This window comes from Xenia sp. Carnegie-2017, unplaced genomic scaffold (genome assembly GCF_021976095.1).
Source record: "Xenia sp. Carnegie-2017 unplaced genomic scaffold, XeniaSp_v1 HiC_scaffold_6, whole genome shotgun sequence".
Taxonomy (NCBI): domain Eukaryota; kingdom Metazoa; phylum Cnidaria; class Anthozoa; order Malacalcyonacea; family Xeniidae; genus Xenia; species Xenia sp. Carnegie-2017.
The window spans coordinates 19,931,112-19,953,949 of NW_025813526.1; the positions used below are offsets into that span (position 1 = coordinate 19,931,112).

The following is a 22,838-nucleotide window of genomic DNA, read 5'->3' on the forward strand; positions in this document are numbered from 1 at the left end:
CTTCATCATTACTTGTAGTCCTTCATCATTACTTGTACCCTTCATCATTACTTGTACCTCTTCATCATTACTTGCCTCTTCATCATTACTTGTACCTCTTCATTATTACTTGTAGTCCTTCTCATCATTACTTGTAGTCCTTCATCATTACTTTAGTCCTTCATCATTACTTATAGTCCTTCATCATTTCTAGTACCCCTACATCATTACTTGTACCTACATCTTTGTAGTCCTTTATCATTACTTGTAGTCCTTTATCACTACTTGTAGTCCTTTATCATTTTTTGTAGTCCTGTATCATTACTTGTAGTCCTTCATCATTAATTGCAGTCCTATGGTACGTTGTACATTTGTTTAGCATGACAGAGAAACAACTGGAGGCTAAGAAGCCTAGTCGTGTCGACTACCTCATCAAATCAAAGTTTCACAATGGACAGTTAGTAGGATTTAATTCAATAAGCTTCTTTCTTTGAACTGGAATCTAAATCTTCCCTTATCCGTGATCTTTCTTACTTCATTATTTGCAGCGAAAACTCGATGATATCTTGAATAGATGCTTAGAGACCTCTGATGAAATTCGGATTTTCACAGAAGCCTGTCCCGATGTCAAAATCGATCCCAGCATGAGTCCGGATTTTCACAGCTTATCCAATCTTGCTAAATGTATTGCAACTTTACAAAGAGAGCCTCCTGGCTTATACAATAGCTTTAACTCTCACATCATAAACGAAAGCATTCACGGGCTTCATGGAAAAAAATAATCTACTTTTTTATAATAGTTTTTACAAAGATAACATTCAATAAGCCAAGCAATTTGCATCGTCTAAACTGCTTTGAACTATTATGTTATAAAATTTTGATTCATTTTGGATAGTAAATTTCTTTTTACCTTACAATATTTTCATGATTGAACCTAGAAAGTAACTTCTCTTCTAGAGTAATTTTGCGATTAAGCAGCACACTTTTCAGATTCAAAGAAATTCTTTTCATCGCATAGAGACAGCCGTACAATTTATTATGTTCCTAAGCGTATATAAGCATTTCCAAATCACGTACAAAATTTCTTTCGCATGGCCAAATTACGGTCTATTTAAACGATGTTGTATGTAATAAAAAGTTATCTTGACAACTGAAGCAATCCCTCCTTTTTCCAAGTATTTCAACACCTCAAGTTCATTCCAAACTTTTGAATTTCTCGAAGCGTAGCCGAAAGGAATAGGCATCAAATCACGATACTCATATCCATCATAACAACTATTTTGATTTCTCCCTTGATCTTTTTTAGCGCCAAGCTTATCTGAAGTGATGTTATGTGCTTAAACCGTGCGACATGGGATTTGGAGAGATAAAAGGATGTCCAAAAGGATGTTTCTTTAATAAATCTCGCGTAACGTGTAGCTTCGCACATGTAATACACGTAAATTGACCTCCAGAGGTCAAATTTGGCTTCAAAAAATCATTTGGCTTTTCTATTACAGGTAGCCTTCCATGTATCATAGTTTAATAGGCGGGTGTCCCTTTTGCCTGATTTTGGTGGTGGCCCAGCCCGGGACCTCCCCTTAATCTGGTCCAGCTGGCAGAGATATATCGTCATTGTAGGTAAAGTCTATTCTCAGCAGAGCATCTGGATATGTTGCAAATGCATTCAATAATCACACATTTGTTAGTTATATTTGAAAGGTAAAGTCTATTCTCAGCAGAGCATCTGGATATGTTGCAAATGCATTCAATAATCACACATTTGTTTCTGTATGGCATATTTACTGAACATTTGCAAAACATGAAACTTATGCGCTCTAAAATGAAAAAAAGGACTGAGATGAAAAAACTACAATGATTGCTTAGCTGAATTACACTTCAACCAAAACATAGATTAGCTTCTTCCATTGTATTTTTATGTCAGTGTCATTTCTCGTTTGTGGTCAATATCTCAAAACAGCAGCTTCCCCAGGCAGTGACAGATTTGTTTTGAAGAGAATGTAATTTCAAATGAAGTCAGTCCGGCAGAGCTGATTCATTACCCTCCCCACGTTCCTCATTTCTTGTTATGTTATACATTACGAAGATAGAATTCGCGTTCTATTTTCGCCCCTGTGGCTTTTTAAATTTAAGGTATTGTTGTAAAAATATTGATACACACGACTACGAGTTGGACAAAACTCACAAAATGTAAATCTTTCTGAAACTATTTTTGTGACTTTTTTCCATTGCTTTTTTCCCGGTTGTTTTTGGCCGTGTTTATCGTCTGTAGAAAGACTGGGGACGAAGCTGCCGACTATGATTATATGAGTCTTCATTGGTCTTCATGAATTGAATCACGACTTCCAATTTTGAATAACTGTAGTTGTTGTTTCAAAAATAATATATATATTGAGCTAACTGCGTTATATCTACCCGTAAATGGATACAATACAACCCTCGAAACTGAACTGCTTGATTGTGTGTAGTTGGTCGTGCGAAGGTAACTGTGTTTGGTTTGACACACAAGGTATTGCTGAACATTTACGTCAAATCACTCAATCAAGTGTTGGCAAGATGTTTTCTAATTTGTGGTGTGAATGAACAATCGATACGTTGTCTTACATTGCCAATTGTACCCCTTCATCATTACTTGTACCCCGTCATCATTACTTGTAGTCCTTACTTATACCCCTTATATACTTGTAGCCCTTATATACTTATACCCCTTATATACTTGTAGTCATTACTTATACCCCTTCATCATTAATTATAGTCCTTCGTCATTACTTATACCCCTTCATCATTACTTGTACCTCTTCATCATTACTTGTACCCCTTCATCATTACTTGTAGTCCTTCATCATTACTTCTAGTCCTTCATCATTACTTCTAGTCCTTCATCATTTCTAGTAGTTTTTTATTTACAGGCCTTTGTTTGTGAAGATACCTGGATATAGGAAGTTAATTATATAAGATCATATTACGCGCTTTCGTGTCATCCGATTTTGTAGATGATTTTCTACAACTTATTTTTTTGTGCCACCTCCAGATTTTGGATATATTTTAGACAATAAGAATATCTACAATATGGCCAAGTTTAAAAAAATTCTACCGGGTAGTTTTTTTATTTACAGGCCTTTGTTTGCAAAGATACTTGGATATAGGAAGTTAATTATCTAATATTATATTACGCGTATTCGTGTCATCCGACTTTGTAGATGACAAATCTACAAAGAAAATCTTACCAAGCGCCGGAGCAGCGGGTTTGGCCTTAACGCTCTTCTTCTGAATCGCAAGAAAGGGCTTTTCGCCCATCAAACGAGTAGTTTCATTATTGAGCGCTTTGACCACCTCAGGTAATCGTGATACCCATTCTTTGTTCCGAGTTCCGGGCTCAGCCAGCTCGCGATGATACTGGTAACCGAACAATCGCTCCGCCAAAGTTTGGTTAAATCTTTCTACGCCCCCCTGATCTCTATGAACTCCAACCCTACCCCGTCCAATCGTGACACCATTGTTATCACACGCTTTTTGAACAGCCCCGCGGAACTCCGAGCCAGGGTCGACTTGTAAAACTTTAGGCCATCGAAGAGGCCCACGTGCATAAATAGACTCTAACGCCTTCCCAACCTCCTTATACCGACTTGCTACGTAGACAACCGTCAATGCGTATTTGAATGTGCGTCTTCCGACTCGATCGTGAGGCAGATACGTGAGATCGGCCTGGTGGACCTCATTCGGGGTGCTGATGTCAAACTTCGGTCAGGGGATAGCACTTCGCGCTGGTGCGGGCAAGTAGATGGCCTGTTTTGTTAGCCATTTTGTTAGCCAGCTTGGAATAGCAGCTCAGCCACGGCAGTACCCCGCAGGACTGTAGTACGCCTCTGCTAGGCGTTCCTCAACGCTTCTGTTCGTAGAAACGCGACTATGCTTTGTCGGGATGACGGCTTCGAAATCGTCAGAACCACCACCAATGGTCAGAGGCACAAGGTCGAGCACCTTCTGATCATTGGCTAGAGTGTCTTCGCCGAACACCCCCCCCCTTAATCTCTTTAAAAGCCCCTCTACAGAACCCTCTTCTCAGACAGCCGTTGCTCGACTTTGCACTGCGAACGTATTCGTAACCATGACCCGCTCGGGAAAGGCCTCCAGAAAATATCTGCACAGCTGAGGCTCTTTATATGCTTCCTCTATTTCAGCGAGCGCAAGTCCAAAGCTATCAAAGACAAGCACATGCGTTGCAGTACAACAAACAGTTAGCCAGTAGTGCCCCCCTTCGACCGGATCATGGAGAGGGTAGATGTTGTCGGTGTTGCTGATGCAAAACTGCCCATAGTGGAGATGTGGTAGGCTGTCGTAGCTACAGACCCCAGGTCGATAGTGTATATTTGCAATTGCTGTGATCACATATTTGTATATTTGCACTTGCTGTGATCAATTGTGATATAAACATTCTGTCTCTTCTGCAGACAAATTAAATTTGTTCAATCTTGATATAATGAAGTATATGCAGAATATAAAAAGTTTTGATAGTATTGAATGGATTTGTTCAACCTGTAACAACCACTCAAAGAAAGAGAAAGTCCCTTCTTGTGCAATTGCTAATGGTATGCAATTTCAAATGACAAACCGTTTTTCTTTGAATTAAATGAACTAGAATGTCGACTTATTGCCTCTCTATTGGCATTTCAAAAAATATTTCACGCCTCCCGCGGTGACAAACTCAAGATTACTAGTAATGTGGTAAATGTTCCAGCAAATGTAAACAGCACAGTGAATTTGCTGCCAAGATTTATCAGATAAAACAGGTACTATTAAAGTACAACTTAAGCGAAGATTACAATATAAAACTTCTGCACTTTCAATGCATATAAGACCTCACAAAAAGATGAAAGCAGCTTCATGGTTGATTAATACAAGTCCTTTGTATCAAGATGAAGAAATCGTTTTGACAGTAACTGGTTGAGAAGCTTGCAAGAGTCAACAAATAAAATTTGTTCTAGCATGGACACATTACATAATGCAAGTGTTGAATCAGCAAACACTGCTGAAGATGAAGCTGAGACCAGCTGGAGTAACAGATAGTATGTTAACTCCTTCAGATTTTTTGAGTGATAATGAAAGACGGAAAATTTATAATGTTGCACATGGTAAAGGTAATATACCATTAAGTATATTTAGAGATCAGTATTCCGAACAAATGGCTTATCCAGGAATAGTTCATGGACAAAAAAGACCAGATGACAAACAAGGCAAAGAAATGTTTACTACAGTGAAATATGTAAGTCTGATTTAAGGAGATCTGATCGACGGGCTGCCATGTGTGTTGAAAATATATTCTTCAAAGCTAAGAAATTAGAAATGAAATTCATCCTTGGTCAAGAACAAATTGCACTCCGAAAAAACAATATTAGCAACAAAACACTTACTGCAGGAGGCCTAAAGGCTACTGAAGGTTTGCAAAGTTTAATAAGCCGCAATGATAGTTTCAGATTTCTCAAAACCCTCAGGGGTTCACCACCTTACTTTAAACGAGCCAAAAAGCCTTTATTTGGTATGATTCGAGAGTTAGAACCGGCATCATTATTCTGCAGTTTTCAATCAGCAGAAAACCAACGGAATCATTTTGGAATTCTTGGAAAACTTAATAAACAAAAGGATTATAGTGATGTAGAACTGAATACGCTGTGTCTCTTCGCCGGGCAGCTGGGTAGGAAATTCAAAATACTAAATGCCTGGCAGAAAAATACTTTAACTTTTAAAGCCTGACCCAAACTATAACACTAACCCTAACTCTAACACTAACCCTAACCCTTGCCTGAAACTAGATTGCTTTTTGTTGCTTTTGTTTTAAAACTCAAAAGATTTAAATGATTTTGGGAAAGATCCATCTTTCACACACAAAAAAATAATAGCGGGGCTGGGATTCGCGCATGCTGCACATAACAAGTAACACTTTCCACTACACCATCACAGCAATCTTGCCAATGTACAAATCGTATGATTTTATACTGCTGGGTTTCTAGAAGTTGAATAATTCTTCCGGCTGCCGGGTATCTAGACACAGTGAATTGAATAACCTTAATTGAAGGTGCCGACTTATTTAAAGTGACCCAGTAGCCTTTACAAAACATTTTGATTATCAGTTGAACATGTTCTTAAAAGATGCTTCAATGAGTAAACTTGCTCCATTAGGCAAAGGTAAAGATTGGTTTTATAGAATTGAGTATCAACGGAGGGGATCAACCCATATTCATATGTTCATATGGCTTAAAAATGGTCCAGTGTTTGGTGTTGCTAAAAATTAAGATGTTGTTGCTTATATTGATAGCACAATTACCTATAGCAAACCTGAAAATGCTTTGGAAATACTTGGTCTTGTAAATAGACAGACACATACACATTCTCATACTTGTAGGAAAAAGTCTAAAAATATTTGTAGGTTCAACTATCCACAACCACCAATGAGATGTAATCAGATTTTATATCCACTTGATGAAGACATATCTTCAACTGTTACCAAAGACAGCAAGCAATTGTAGAAAGAAATTAGAAATAAACTAAATAAATTTAAGGAAGGAAAAGACATCACTTTTGATGAACTGTTGAAAGAGTTTGATGATTCAGTGCGTCAGTATATCTTGGCGATACGATTTGCAATATAAGAAGTAATATCAAGTAATGATAACAAGTAATGATAATATCACATATGAAAATTTTAACATAAATAATTAAGAATGCTTTTTAAACAATTCCCCTTACCGCAAATTTTTTGAAGCTTTCATAATCAGTTACGCCGATTCACGCATAACGTTAATTTGTGAATGCCTACGATTTTGAGTAGACCACAGCCGTACCAAAAATCCTCTTTATATTCTTTGCTTATTTTCACATTAGTGTAGCAAAAGAAAAGTTGCGATAAAACACGAAAGTATACATTTGCGTTTTGAAAATCAATTCCCATATTTTTGCTATTATTGCATCAATTTCAAAACAAGTAAACAATGGCGTCTCCAACTCCATAAGCGAGGGGGATTTTATTCATATATTTATGTTTTTCCTTATTAACTTCTTTTCAAGTCAATTGTTTCTTAGTGACTAAAACATGAATATATGAATACTGCTTATCTATATGGCGACGCTACTGCAACCAATGAACAAACTATCCCATAGACACGAAAAAACAATCTCTGTCAAAGAAAACTTTGGCAAATAAACATTTTACTTATTTACAAGGATATAGTCCTGCGGCATATAACTTTGCCAGAGAAACTTTGCTCGTGTATTGACGTCGGTGTGAAGAATGCTCAGTCTCATTCAATAATTGTCAAATATTTCTCCCCATTGTTTTCATTGATCATCGAATTACTGACAAAAGAATTTTGGTATTGATCAACACTTTCACCATTTGTTACATTACCATTCTTCAGCAGTGGTTGATAGTCATTATTTTCTAAGTCATTTCTACAGCCTGGGGGTAATATCAAAGATGCATATCGTTCACCATTATCTTCATTAATCATTGAATCGCGGACAGAAGAATTTTTGCATTGATCAACACTCTGGTTCTGCGAAGACTTATCAAAGGTTACAATAATAGGTTCCTCATATCCGGGAGGACGAGATTCAAAGCTGATTTTCACAACATTGGAATGATTTTCGGGTTCCCATCTCGGTTCTTCATACACGTGATTCTGACTTTGTTGTGATCGAGACTGGAGCATAAATTCATTGCCAGATACGTTTGTTGGATCATTTAAGTTGGTTTCTGAGTTGTGATCTATGACAAGAGATGGAAAAGTGCCGTTTCATTTCAATGACATTTAAATTTACATGAATACTATTTTAATATGTTGTACAATTTGTGATATCTTTAAACATGTCATTTTCATAAAGCTTTAATGACATCAAAAGTAACAGTTATTATGTTGTATTTTTTAGTAACGTTTTCAACGCAAAATTTAAAAATGACAAAGTAAAAATATTTCGATTTTTTCGTTCAACCGAAAGATTGTGTGTATATGTATAACTTGTTATTATATACATTATGTTATTTGAATAACTGATGAATCCATTTGTAGAAATATAATCATGAATTTATTGAATAATGAAGTTACTGTACCTTGATTTAAGATGCAATCTCGTTGGTATATTGGTCGACCATTGCTGGATCTCGTCTAGTCAATTAAAGTTGCAGTAAAATTGCTATGCATTGAATACTTCCTAATGATCATCGGTGTCGAGTTTTAAGCACCGTTTCAAAGGCATTTGCTGCTTCAACGTCAAATGTCGATTGTTTTTGCTTATTTTTTACTCACCATTTTTTTGTTTTTTTTTCATCCGCCATCTAAGGTGATAACACAACAAGAGAATACAAAACAGAAACAAAATTGCCGCTATTGCATAGGGAATAACAGTCTTTATAAGTTTTCCGATAAATTTGTGTGAAGAACCTGGAGAGAATAGAAAATCCATGTGAGCACATGATACTAATATAGATTGGACAAGAAGGTATTTTTAGCAAAATATTTAACAACAGATGACAGGTGCAGTAGCTTAATCTAGTTTAATAGTTTTTTCGCACCAGTAAAATAATTTAACAACTTCATTTTTACTATTCAACCTATCTTCAATGCAATGTCTTTTGTCAATAGCGCCAGTTTCTATGGTGATCTTGTTCATTCCACACGTAAAACATTTTGTTTTTCCTGTCTGTGGTTGATAACTATTTCTTTTACATTTGGTACAATTTAAAGTCGTTTTGTTAAAATAGGAACCTGCATTACAATCTAAAGTCGAAAAGGGTTTCATTTGACCGAATTATTTTGATGTGTTCCAAAAACGTCAACTTACTTTGAATACAATCAGATTGAAAAACACTGCCCTCTTTCTCTGTGATTGGTAGATTTATTGGACACGCGTCACATGTGATCTGTCCTTTGTTCACTTGTGTCGAGTTTCGTGGACATTTTGTACAAACCATTTCAATAAAATTAAAATAATAACCTGGACGACATTCTGAACAAAAAAGTTGTAGATACTATCAACAATAGATCCATAAAATGCTGAGGTTGGAAAACATACCTTCTTTACAGTCGGTTATATTAACGTGAGGATCATCTGTATACGTCATCGTACCATTTGGACACTGACAGCATTGAAACTGTCTTTTCATTGGTTGATACGTGTTTTGGGGACAAAGAACACAATCAGATTGGTTGAAACTGTACATGTATCCCGGATTACAGTCTACAAAAACACATGAATATTTTAAACATTCTAGTTAACGAATCATTATTTTGTTAGTGTACATACACAAGGTGTAGTTGACAAAGCATTTATCACCTTTGATACACTTAAAATGGCAACACAGATGGCAAACGGTTAAGCACCTTCAATTGGCGTGATTGGGAATTGAAAAATGTTGAAAATAAAAGCAAAGCAGAACAGTATTTAGCGATGGTGGTCAGGAATTAGTAGCGAGGTGAAGGAAATATCCAAGAGATTGATTTGAAAGTGCAATCTTAGAGTTGTAAAGAAAACGGAAATAATAAAAACAACAACACGAACTAATAGAACAATCTATAAAGACGATGATTGAAAAAGAAACGCTGACTTGACAATATTCGTTAAGTTATTTTAAAAAAATCTGAAATATTTAGTGTGTAAAATATTTTCTTTATCATATTATGTAAATTAATTCTAAACCTTGGGATAAGTTTGAAAATTTTCGAGAAACATAAAAAGTAGTAGAGTGAGCTTGCAAAACACTTTGCAAAAAAGCATAAACAAATACTTATCAAAAGCATTACCAGGAGTGGTCAGGTTAAAGATAACATTTATTGATTATATGTGGAAAACTGGATTTATGAGACCTCGTGAAAATATTTTTTACGCGTAAATTTACACAAATATTAATGCAGTGCATGCAACATTAAGTTTCACAGCAGGTTCATATGATAAAAGAATCAAACTTATAAACATACAAATAATTTTACTTTTTTATCATATCAGCAATTCTTGTTTGTATTTTAGCAACGTTTGCTGAAAGTTCAGCAGAAAAACTCGAAAATGTGTAAAAAATTTCCAGTCTCTGAAGTCGTGGACACACAAGATGTCGTTAATGTTCACTAAATTTATCATGAATTTTTTCGAAAAAACTAAATGACTAAAAGTTCTTCCAGCAAGAGTGAAGATCATTCTATATAAATAATATCTTTGTATAACCCATGGTAATTTTACAATTAAAATTATGTCGAATTGTAGATTATGAGTATTAAAATTGCATTGAAGAAAAGGTTATATATAAGTTTACTTTATCTAGTTTTTTTACCTAAATACAAATTTTGCGACATACAATTTAAATGTGATATATTTGGGGGTATATGCTAGACTAGTAATTTGTTAAAATATTTCGTAAACGTGTTATATATAAATAACCATGGTACAAACCAACGCTAATATTTGTGATAATCAATGATTGAAAAATCATATGTAAATAATTTCAAACTACTGCTCCATAAAATTGATAAAAAAAATCAACAACATACACTATGTACAACTTTTTACGGATTGTTCACATATTAGTAATAAAAAACAAAGAAATAGCTAAATTTTATATAAAAAATCTTACTTCTTCCAGGATCACCTACATATGAACTATCAAAATATCTCTCTAACATTCTTTACTCTCTAGTCAAAAGTTCACCTCACACCATCAAAAACGCCACCACCTTCCTCGCCAATATTGACACCGTTAAACTACAACCAGACACAATCATGATATCTTACGACGACACATTTTCCTTCACATCCATACCACTAGACACAGACAAAGTACTACAAACGAACTATTCACAAACGACAAATCTTGGCAAGCCACGACACAAATTGACAAAAATGACATCTTAGACTTAGTCAACCTGTGTTGAATATGTCAATGGATCGCGAATAGTTCAGAACGATTTATTTTATTTAAGACAATACGAGTTTCACATAAGATAGCTTAACAAAATTAACCTCACTAGAAATACGTATATCGAACGTTTTGTTTATATCACCATATTTGGTATATGGTCAGCGGCCAGTCTATTTAATAAGAATGCTACTCTAAATAAACACCAACAACCTTTTCCTCTCCACTGAATTCTCCTTACAGAACTCATACCATAGACAAATTTAGGCACACAAATTCGAAGAAACTGTCATGCAACAGTATCTTGTACCTTTTATTTTTAGTCAATTAATACGAATTTAACGACACAAGACTGACAAGAGCATAGTGTTTTGGTCATAATGCTATAGTAAATTATAAAGAATTTTTCAAAAACAAACACGATATCACAGCATATGGATATCGTTAGTTCCATATTCTGTGACGATATCTTTTTTGGCATTTCTTTTATAATGCCAACACTTCAATCGTTCAATTGTTGGATGTCGTAGTTTCCACAAAAAGGAACATATCGCTTCTCACATGTGAGATAATTGCTTGTTTTGTGCGTCAACGATTAAAAAGCAATTATACATGCACTAGAAAAGCCATAAAATACATATTAAAGATCGTATTTTTTAAGACTGACTTGAATGCCTTGGTTGGATTCTATCACGATGGGCGATTATATGAATGTATTCATTGACGCAGGTTATGATCATCCATATCAGCTGACAAAAATCAGAAACGAAGATTTGTTGACCATGGGTGTCAAACTGATTTGCCATCGTAATAAAATTATGAAGGCAATCAAAGCAATTGAATTCCAAGAAAATAAAACTTCAACGACTCAATCCAGTTAATTTATAGTATGAGTATTTTTTCCATTCAGATCAATGATGGCATATTGTCCAAAGTGCAATTATTACGCTTGGCAAAGGACGTTGTTGAAGGAATGAATTATTTGTCCGATATAAATTTTATTCACAGGGTGAGTTAGAATTGTTAATTCTTGTTGATTGAATGTCATTATTTCAGTGCTACTCTCTCATCTTCGACATTATCTCGTCTTAAGGACTTGGCTGCACGAAATGTCCTGTTGAACAATGACATGGTTTGCAAAATATCAGATTTTGGTCTTCCGCGAGAAATGGAATCCCACTCTTCGGGAGAGTACGAAACAAGTGTAAGTCGTCATAAAACAACTCTATGAAGTCCTTGACAACTTTCTTTTTCAATACTTTGTTTTTTTCCAGGGAGGATAGATACCTCTTCGTTGGACGGCTCTTGAAGCAATCAGATATCGTAAGTTTACGACGGCAAGCGACGTTTGGAGCTATGGAATTTTACTTTGGGAAATTATGTCGTTTGGTCAGAGGCCTTATTGGGAATGGGACAACTTTAAAGTAAGAAAAATGTTTAATTTTTAAGAAAGTTATTGTGCTTCACCAGTTATTATGAAACAAACGCAAATCTTGCAGCAATTCGGTGTGAGATATCGGACTTTATGGAGATGAAGTAATGATTTTCTATCATTATTTAATCTTAGGTCATGGAAGAAGTAAATGGAGGATATCGTTTGCCCCCACCACCAGTAAGTTAAGCTTTGAAACCATTTTCATGACAATACTTAGATTGCAATGATCGTTATGTTTGCCTCTCTTCTTCCACAGCAATGTCCTAACGGTGTACACGGTCTTATGCTTCGTTGCTGGAATGAAGAGCGAGCAGAAAGACCAACTTTTGCTCAAATAAATATTGTCATAGATAGATGGTTGCGTTACCCAGATACGTTAAATAATGACGTTGACTTCTTCGTTACGATTGGCAAGTGTTGTAATGTTTAACAAGATAGAATTCATAAACAAAGCATGTTTTTCACGTATAATAATAATTAATTCTTGGGTTATTATAAAACAGCATGTGTTAGTAACATCATGTGTTTTTTAGGTTGAAACAATCTACTAGATCAATTGTTACTTAGGTAACATCAACGGTCAAGTTGGTGTTGTTTCGACATTCAAAAAATAGTGACATCCATGTAAATGGCAGTCAGTGAATGGATATTTTTATCTTCATTAAATTAGACCAGTGCAAAGTAATATCATTACAATGCTATAAATTAATGAAAAGTCTAATAGAAATAACTTTTTCTCAACTCAGGCGAATGGCTGGAATCGATCAAGATGGGAAAATACCAGGCTATGTTTATTGAGGCTGGATATAGTAAACAGTCAGATATTCTTGACTTCAAAGATTAAGATTTGCAACAGCTTGGTATCACGTTGATTGGACATCGTAATAAAATTTTAAAAGGTATTGAAACATTACGAATGAGGAAAAGTAGACAAGAGTTAGCATTACTTCCTAAAACGACTTCTGTCATTTGAGAAGAACGGCTCTAATGTTCTTCGCGAACATGTATGCCAATCAAATTGGAAACAACGAACGAGGTGTGATACGATAAAATTGAGGGTAAAATTTTTTTAGATAATAGTTTCAAATTATTCAATTCAACGAAGTAAGGATTTTTACAAATAAAAACTTTTACAGTAGTTGCTTTTAGAATATATAAACTTACACAAGTCGAGTTATGACGTTATAATAATAGGTACGTAGGTACAACTGACCATAGACTAGTGCCTGTATAAAACATATAAAATGTAAATAATGTCCAAGAATATAATGAGGAGGACTATAATATCAATTGAAATTTACCTAATACAAAATTGTATATTGTTGTTAGTAAAAACAAAGAACAAATACATTGAAGGCAGCTAAGTATTTTCCCCAAAACTCCCGCACTGTTTGTTATTCATTTTAACAACGTAAACATGAGGAGGCAATAGAAAAGCTGTAAACTATGAGTGACCTATCTACAAAAAGCTTTGCAGCTGAATGATCTTCCCTTGCATTTATCATCGCACGAGTTTTGATCTAAAACAAGATAAATAACTGCTTTCATCATGGCGTATTCAAGAAGAAAATGGCGTCTAACTAGATTCATTTACCTATGAATTGTGTCTCTGCGGACCTGGCTTTAGAATTATCTGTGCGTTAAGGAATAATGCGTGTAACTGAAGTGATAAGTACTTCAATACTTATATTCAGTATTTATATTTTGCAAAAAAACTTACTACTTGATAGGTTACTTCCCATCGTTCATGTCGTCATTTATGTCGTTCATGTCGTTTTTTTCAAATGTTTATGTCGTCTATATTAAATTCAATATTCTGGGATGGGTTGTAATTGTTGGTCGTATAATTACCGTCATTAACCCACAATAAACGAAGATAAACATAAAGGTAGACATAAAGGTAGGCATAAAGGTAGACACAAAGGTAAACAAAAAGAGTTGAAAGGATTTCATGATAGAAGCCTCAATTTAAGACAATTCAACAACAAAACATTGCTAAACATTGCTAAGTTGAAGGTGTGGTGACTGTTGATATTTATCTTCTCTGCGGTCCCAATCTTTCAATTGATTGTCATTCATGAGCAATGGATCTTTGGATTGCTATCTGAAGGTAAGGGAAGATGTAGAAGGAAAAACTCCAAAAGATACCTTTCTATACAATTCACTAACCTCAGTAACACGTTATATCATGTGCTTAGGGCTGTCCAAGAGAAGTTCATCAGCTCATGCTAAAGTGCTGGCGAGGAGAAAGACGTAAGCGCCCTAGTTTTTCAAAGATTATTTGCCATTGTTGATAAATGGATATGCTCTCTAGACACAAAGGATAATATCGTATTCAACGTCCCTTAACTTCAATTGGTAACAAAACTAAGAAATTTCTTGTGTTTCTTTAAAATTCATGAATTGAAAATACTTAAAGCAAATGTATATGTATATTACAGGATCGTAATTGGCTTCGATTAACATGACCCATCAGAATAATTTTCATGAAACTTGTTATGATAAACTTTCAGATAGCTATAGCCAAACTCGATGACAAAGATTTGATTTCACTTGTTATAACACTGATTGGTTATCGAAATAAATTGAACAAGGCAATCTTATCAATTCGACAAAAACGAAAAGAGAAGAGCAAAGATGTTTTTGTTTAGAAAAACCAACACAACGTACGTTAAAATAATTTTAGCAACACGTAATGATTAAAAAATGTTGATATTAGCATATGCATAATTAACATAGCCATGTATGTCTATCTTCAGACCTAAAATAAAACATTGAAAAAATTAAATAATATAATTATTCCCATCAAACCATAGCACTGTACAGATGCATGCTATCGTTTTTATCCATATAGTAATGCATTATAAAATTTTAAACTTTTAAAATGAGTAGATAGCCGCCAAAGATCGACGAATTCAATTTTTAGGTTTTCAGTTTCCTTTGCAATTATTTCTCCAACCTGTTCTCATGGCAAATCAATAATAATAACTTCAAAAGCAATAAGTTCACAACGATTTATTAATCCCGTAAGATGAAAAAAGTATTTCTCGGCAAAACCTAAAAGCTTCTCGAATGTAAAACACGACATTTGGATTTTGAAAGGTTAGTGTATTGCTTTGGTCTTTTAGGAAACAACTTGTTGAGCCGAGTGTGAGGTTATCCACAAATTTCAAATGTAAATAAAAAGTAGCGAAATTTAAATGAAAATATTCCTTTCAAAATTAATAGTAAATGCTAACCACAGCAGTTTTGCCAGCACAAATTGTTAGTGTTTCCATACGTTTGGTTTTCAACAACCAAATATATAAAGTTTATTAGAAATGTAGTGATGTCGATGTTAAATAAAAATTACTCTATTTAATAAGTTGACAAACATTTCATTCATTTCATGTCACAAAAGTCGTGAAAGTTCGACTATAGCCGTGACGGAGTCGAACGCCTTTATTTGTTCAGTTCTGCTGTTGTAAAAAGTGTCTGTAGTTTGCATATTTTAATACTAATTGCACACTTGAATAGAATGACTTAGACAAACATATTATCGTAAGCATAAAAGTATAGGTATATGATTTTATTCAATGTTCTCGTTCAATAACTTCATCTAATAGAAACACGTTTGGCGAAAACTTGTTGTTGAAGAGTGGCAACGATCCTTGGCTTCGACTGATACGAAGAAACAATATTTAAGACTCTTGTCTTGTTAGTATTTGCCAAGTTGCGGTGAAGGACATATCTTGTTCAAATATAGGTACGTGGATTTCATTTGAAGAGGATAAGTCAATTATCCATCGTCACGAAATTACAAACTATCATTTTGTGGAAAAACTGCCACAACAAATTGTCACAATGTTACATTGGAATGTCAATATTCGCTTATAGCTAAGTTCCGCCGACAAAAACCTGTGATTATAATATATGATCTATCTGTTGAAAACAGCATATAAATCGTTTTGTTCTTTTTTTCCTAATATTCGTTCGCCGATTAGGAAGGAATAATTTTTCTTCAACAAAATTTTTTATTATCGGAGCATAAAGCGCACGCTTGTTAAACTTCAATTCAAAGCATATCTATTATTGTGTTTGTATTTTTATGTTAAGAGCGCTTCAGCCATTAATCCATACAAATAATTATCGGCTTACAAAATTGAAAGGTAACTGATGACATCAATTACCTGTGTAAGAATAAAGAAAATTATTCGATGGATCAAATACTTCTGACTATTCCATCATTTTCTCGAGAGTATTTCTTTTGTCACGCGTATTCGAAAGACAATTAAATATTGACAGTGAATGAAACTAGAAACCACAAGCAACTAGGATCGATTCCAATTATTTACTTTTTGACAATGAAATATAATAACTGCACCATAATATTCTGGAGCAATTATAAAATTTACGCTACCTGAATTGACGTAAATTTCATTACTGAGTTAGCTGATTAGTTATGGCAAATTTGAAAATTGAAATTAGCATGCGAACCACATGACGCCTTGACTAAACAACAAAAGCAAGCGTCAAATTCTACAGTCTCGTCAATCTCGTTTAACAAATGGTTACATAACAATAAAAACTCAGTGAACATCTTCTAGCAATGAAAACAGTGAAGTGGAAAGCCTCACGTTGGTTTTTGATGAGTTTATATCGCTAACTCGTGCGAATAACATTTGTATGTTGCTCTAATTCTGTGCGTTTAAAAATACGTTTCAGGTATCACACTTTTTCAAGAAAGATGAGGATTTTTGTTCTAGGAAGAGTTGTGTTCAGTTATTTACTGCTGGAAATTTCAATGGGCGAGAAAAGTAAGGAGAGCAAGCAATTGACTAATTTTACATAAAAATGATCATATAGTTTTATAATCTTTGTGAATTTTAATGTATTTTCTCAACTTGACAGTGGTCTTAAAGGATGCAACATTTGAATTTTGGATGAAAAAGTCTTTAATATTCGATGGAAGCGGTCAGCTTGTAAGAACGTCGATACATTGATAATGTTCCACGCTAGAGCTTCTTCTGTCAGCTATTCCTCATTTGAGCCTTTTATAGTTTGCAATAAAACTTGTCTGTGGGATCAGCATTAATCCTGTTTTTTTGATCTTTACCTTATAACCTAAATTCTAGTTGTGACCATAATCCTACATTTAACTCTAATCCTATAATCAAACACATATTTAGAAATGATTATGTCTTTATAGTTTTTCAAAGAGAATGGCAAAGCTAAAACGTGTGCAGATGGAAGAAAAACAGAAACGTGGTTGTTGACAGAAACATTGAAAATTAATCAAACATTAGATGATGTTAAAATGTTCATCGAAATTGACTCAAAAATGGCGAATTGCGATAACGAAGATGGAATTTGTTTCCGAGACGGTTTTGAAATATTTACCTACAATGGAAATGGTGAGCCAGTGATCCCTTTTCCTTTTAATGGAAACTTAGAGGAGAAGGGAAAAAATAGCATTTATTTCAATAACAATTTCGACTTTATGGGCAACATCACTGGCAACGAAACATCAAAAGAACGGTTCATCAAAATGTTTACAATACAAGTGAAAAAATTTAACGACATAACATTTGGCATTAAGTCTACGGGAGCTTGTGGCACTTTGTTTCGTATGACGATTTTCTACTACGTTTGCCAGCAGAAATATAAAAACAGTATTCTGCTAACGAGAACGTTATCACCTCCAAATGGGACAAAGGTCATTTATGGTAATTGTTCAACTAATTCAGAGAAATTGACAAAAACGAGCGGTCTTAGAGCTTACTGTCACAGCAATGGAACATGGTTTCTAGAAAAAAATGCATCTTGTTTGTGTCGTAAAGGATATGAGCCAACAAAGGAAGGCTGCCAAGGTAAAAGAAAATTTGAAAGAACACCAATGTTTTCATCTTAAAATAGTTCTAAAGATAGCAAATACCATAGTGAATGGTAAAAGTAATATAATAAGTTGACAGTTCTTAAAAGAACTGTTTTAAGTAAAGAGCACTAACGTAATGGTTCTAAATTAAACGACACGATGCATTTTAACACCTGGGGAGTAGTCTGCCGAAATGCATAGTGTCGTTTAGTTTAGAACTATTGGATTAGTGCTGTTTACTTAAAACAGTTCTTTTAAGAACTATCAAATTATTATATTACATTTACCATTTACTATGGTATTTGCTATCTTTAGAACTATTTTCAGATTTGTCACCACGACAAAATCTCTATTTTATTGTTTTCATCTTATCTCTATGTAATGTTTTCACCATACCTAGACCGTACCATATATTGCTTCATATTACTAACTTAAACCACTTTTCTTTCGAGGCTTGCCAAATTGATCATTACAAAGAAAATGTCTCCAACAACAAGTGTATAAAATGCCCTCTGTACACGTCAAGTGGAGAGCAAAAAACAACATGTTCGTGTAAAGAGGGATACTATCAACTTAGGCAAGATGAAAGAAACAAAAAAATATCAAGATGTTATGGTAATTTCCCAAATCATCCTGTTTTAGTCATAATATTTCTCTTATAATAAGCTTTATGCAACATGTCACAGTCAAAGCATGCACTGCACATTTCTCCTTGCCCTCATAAAAAATGAGTAAAATCTGCTATGGAAAATCTACGCCAGGCTATTTTTACACCAAACTGTCTATTGATGGGAATTTAATCATAATTTACAGAATACTTCAGATTGTTTAGAATTCTTTGTTAATAACTAGCTGCAGTAGAGATTACATCTCAACCAAAGATCATGGCAGTAAATGGTGAATTAAACATGGTGAACGTTAGTTGGATCGCTCCCGTTAACGTAAGCTTCATTGGTGAAAATCTTGTTTATGACGTCGAATGCTACGTTTGCAACGAAACCTGTCACTGTCCAAAACTGAAGTACGATCCAGGACAGAAAAATATCAAAAACACATTCGTTATTGTGTCTGGATTAGTGACTGGAAACATTTATCAATTCAAGATCTCTCCTCGAGATATCCTAAGCTCGGTCATTCCAAAACAATTCAATAAATTCATCCTAAGTGAAATTTACACCGCAAAAAACAATAATGGTAAATGATCCTAGAATGTTGTACTTCTCCGTCTTCCTTTATTACATTGAGCATTTTCTCATTTCAGATGAACCAATGCCCCAATCAAGCAGCAATTCAAACAAATACATGATAATAATTGTCAGTGTTGGTTGTTTGTTTCTCATCCTGATTGTTGTCATTTTCTTCATTTTTATTTGGTAAATATGACGCGGGTAATGAATGTATTGTCAGAAACAATTCTTTATCGTCATCCAAACTTAATGTCATTGTTTCAGAAGGAGAAAACAAAAAAGTGACCTATTTCAGGCACTTCTAAGAAACGGAGGTAAAAATTATGAGTTAGCTATAAATTTGCTTATTTTTATCTCTTGGGCAAGACTTTGATCATAAGGTCTTTTACAATTCACTCAATTTCATTATTTTTTAACTTGTTTGTAGTAGAGTTGCCAACAACTGGAAAAAAGATGTACGTGGATCCGAGCAACTACGACAAACCGGAAGATGCGATCGTTGAGTTTACAGCAGAGATTGATGCATCACTTTTGTATTTGGAGATGCTAATTGGTAAAGGTGAGAACATTTGGATTGTTCCTTGGCAGGAACTGTTCCATAAACAATGGAAAATAACTCAAAAATGATGTCTTTTTACAAATCTTGCAATGGATTTTTCATTTTTTTCAGGAGAGTTCGGTGAAGTATACAAGGGGTCCATGACTGGTGCTCTTGGAAAAAAGCATCCAGTGGCAGTCAAGACACTGAAGGTTAATACAATTTATAGGAAATCATTTATAGCGTCCTCAAAAATACACTAAACTGGCCAATATTTTTTCACAGAAAGATACGACGCCAAAAAGCGAGAGGGATTTTCTTTTAGAGGCTTCAGTGATGGGACAATTTGATTGCCCAAACGTCCTTAAATTGAAGGGCGTCGTGACAAAATGTAAATATTGTTATTTTGATAAATCCCCAAAACTCATGTATTGTAATGACTCTTCTGTTCTTGTTGTCCAACAGATAGACCTTGGATGATAGTGATGGAGTTCATGTCTAACGGCTCTTTGGACAACTTTTTAAAGGTATTGAGTTTCGTGGAAAGTTTTACTGGTCATCTGAAAGATGGATAAGAAGACGTTGCAAGCATTTTTTTTATTTATTTAAATAATAGATTACGTCTATGCGCTGTGAATGTTCCAAGTTATGAACCGACTTTTTTGTAGGCCAACGATGGTAGATTATCGCATCTTGAATTGATTAGTATGGCCAAAGGAGTGGGAGTTGGAATGAAGTATCTAGCTGAAATGAATTTCGTTCATAGGGTGAGAAAGTTGATGACGAAAAAACATCGTAGCAATAATTAATTTTTCGTACATTCTAGTGGTTGCTTCATATTCAAAATTCTTTGTATTTTTGTGATGTGTTCAACTGAATTTAGTTTTATCGTATGCTTCAAGTATGCTTTCTTTCATCAGGATCTAGCTGCACGTAATGTACTGATTGATGGAAATCTGGTCTGTAAAGTCTCTGATTTTGGTTTGTCACGTGAGCTCGAGGAAAAAGAATCATCACGTGGAGAATATGCCACGACCGGGGGAAAAATACCCATACGATGGACAGCCCCGGAGGCAACAAAGTATCGTAAATTTTCCTCTGCCAGCGATGTGTGGAGTTTTGGTATTTTTTTATGGGAGATCATGTCGTTTGCTGAGAGGCCATATTGGGATTGGGATAATTTCAAGGTAAGCAACCATAACGTGATGCAAATCAATCGAGTTTGTGATAAAGCGATAATCGCGAGTTTTATTTATGCTTATTAAGGTTATGGAAGAGATAGACAATGGTTTTAGACTTCCCGCTCCTCTGGTAAGTGATAGTCGAGATTTACCACTTCAATATCTTTGCAATATTCATGATTGGATGTTGGAAATGAAAAAGTGAAAAGACAATACGTGCATCAAAGAAATGTTAACTTTCTATTTTTTAAGAATTGTCCAAAGGGTGTTCATGACTTGATGATGAAATGTTGGAAGACAGAGCGAGTAGAGCGACCTAGCTTCACTGAAATAAACAAAATTTTGGATGGATGGATTGAAAAACCGAAACAATGGAAGGTGATATTGACCTGTCGTATGCGCTGCGCAGTTGGCTGGAATCCATAAAAATGGCTGAATACACTGAGTATTTTGTAGCAGCAGGTTACCAAAGACCTCGTGAGTTGCATTCAATCAAGGAGGGCGATCTTAAGGAGTGGGGTATAACCTTAGTTGGACATCGCAATAAGATAATGAAAGGCATCAAGAATTTGCAGGCAAAGAAAAACGGATGAAAGCCACCATTCAAAAAGCAGATATCTTTAGAAGTATAAAACTGTAGTTAATGATTGCATATAGATCGCTTCATGCATGGTGTTGTTGTTGCTACCCAATGGCATTTCTAAATTAAACGTGTATACATGCAAAAACGTACGTTCGTCAAAGACATCCATTATTCATCGCATTACAAGTAGACTAGCCGTAGCCGATACGCAAGTTGTACGAGATTTAGCATTAGATATAAGATAGCACATACGTTAGCATTTTTATTTCATAGTCTAATTTCGTTTTAATGACGTCAATAAAAAGTTGTATAAAATTATTCAGAAATAAAATATAGCTACAAATTGCTAATAGCTTGATGATATGGGTATGGATTGACGGGGTTAGGTTAAATTCATACATTCAGTTTGATATATATAGATTACAGAACCTGTTGTACGAGCCAATGCACTCAACCTACTCCTACTCTCTCCTCAACATAGGTTCTTTCGAACCGAATTGTATTATTTTATATAGTCTTGATATTCAACCCTCCCTCCTTACTCTCAAAATAAATACACCCTTGATCAGAGTGGCGAACAAGATATCACTTGTTTTATTTGACAAGCTGAATAATATTATTGTTTAATGATTTACGTAATGCCAAAAACAATGGTCAATTGTAATTTGCATTTTACGTGTATTCAAGGTTGAGATAACATAGCCCTTGTTTTGCAACACTACCTATTGTTTTTAAGATTAGATTTTTTGGACATCCGGTAATTTGTTCATGTACGAACAATGAAACGACGTTAACAAATACATAATGATAAGCATAACAGCATGCAAAAAGATATTATTCACTTCAAGTTTGTGGCACTTATGAATTTGGAGGCGTCATGGTAAGAACTTGTCGCTCGTACGAAACAGGTATAACGTATTCAAAACATTTTTGGATGTTGAAAGCAAAGTTGATGACTTGGTGCCTTAACTGGAGTAGACGACAAGTATTGTTATTTTTCATCTTAGTACCGAACGACGCCTTATTTTACTGCTAATGTATTCTAATTGACGTGCTAATAAACAATCAAGATCGTCAACATCATTGAATAAACGGAAAAAGAAATGGAGCCTATGGTCTTAAAGAAACTTATTGAAAACATAGAAAAGTACAGTAGATAACACTGATTAAATGTTAATGAAGAA

The 22,838-nt window shown here is 34.6% G+C and overlaps 2 protein-coding genes and 4 long non-coding RNA genes across 6 annotated transcripts; 5 read left to right on the plus strand and 1 right to left on the minus strand.

The window, feature by feature from the left end:
* Window positions 1-7,340: 7,340 nt before the first annotated feature.
* On the minus strand, window positions 7,341-8,119 carry LOC124458268. Its single transcript, XR_006953108.1, has 2 exons — window positions 8,084-8,119; window positions 7,341-7,741 (listed from the first exon to the last, which is right to left on the minus strand). It is a non-coding gene; the product is annotated as an uncharacterized LOC124458268 (long non-coding RNA).
* A 1,133-nt stretch (window positions 8,120-9,252) lies between these two features.
* On the plus strand, window positions 9,253-11,767 carry LOC124457676. Its single transcript, XR_006952724.1, has 3 exons — window positions 9,253-9,266; window positions 9,419-9,423; window positions 11,701-11,767. It is a non-coding gene; the product is annotated as an uncharacterized LOC124457676 (long non-coding RNA).
* Window positions 11,768-12,193: 426 nt separating this feature from the next.
* On the plus strand, window positions 12,194-12,670 carry LOC124457677. The gene is made up of 3 exons (XR_006952725.1): window positions 12,194-12,300; window positions 12,444-12,488; window positions 12,568-12,670. It is a non-coding gene; the product is annotated as an uncharacterized LOC124457677 (long non-coding RNA).
* A 3,156-nt stretch (window positions 12,671-15,826) lies between these two features.
* On the plus strand, window positions 15,827-18,201 carry LOC124457265. Its single transcript, XM_047007542.1, has 4 exons — window positions 15,827-16,056; window positions 17,016-17,107; window positions 17,202-17,272; window positions 17,500-18,201. The coding sequence occupies exons 2-4, from the start codon at window positions 17,038-17,040 to the stop codon at window positions 18,199-18,201; spliced, it is 843 nt and encodes a 280-aa protein (XP_046863498.1). The 5' UTR covers window positions 15,827-16,056; window positions 17,016-17,037.
* Window positions 18,202-19,136: 935 nt separating this feature from the next.
* On the plus strand, window positions 19,137-19,536 carry LOC124458225. Its single transcript, XR_006953085.1, has 2 exons — window positions 19,137-19,359; window positions 19,427-19,536. It is a non-coding gene; the product is annotated as an uncharacterized LOC124458225 (long non-coding RNA).
* A 30-nt stretch (window positions 19,537-19,566) lies between these two features.
* Window positions 19,567-21,997, plus strand: LOC124458224 (ephrin type-A receptor 4a-like). The gene is given in 9 exon segments (XM_047008275.1): window positions 19,567-19,911; window positions 20,023-20,102; window positions 20,176-20,281; window positions 20,356-20,417; window positions 20,559-20,657; window positions 20,811-21,077; window positions 21,157-21,201; window positions 21,324-21,436; window positions 21,439-21,997. Coding segments are annotated over 9 exon segments (1,104 nt in total). The 5' UTR covers window positions 19,567-19,805; the 3' UTR covers window positions 21,665-21,997.
* The last annotated feature ends 841 nt before the right edge of the window (window positions 21,998-22,838 follow it).

What these genes read in the sequence shown, in the direction of transcription:
- LOC124457265 (XM_047007542.1), top strand. Translation starts at nt 17,038, where the DNA reads ATGAGGATTTTTGTTCTAGGAAGAGTTGTGTTCAGTTATTTACTGCTG. An exon ending in AATTTCAATGGGCGAGAAAA is followed by an intron (nt 17,108 to 17,201) that starts GTAAGGAGAGCA and finishes TCAACTTGACAG; the next exon opens with TGGTCTTAAAGGATGCAACA. An exon ending in TCGATGGAAGCGGTCAGCTT is followed by an intron (nt 17,273 to 17,499) that starts GTAAGAACGTCG and finishes ATGTCTTTATAG; the next exon opens with TTTTTCAAAGAGAATGGCAA.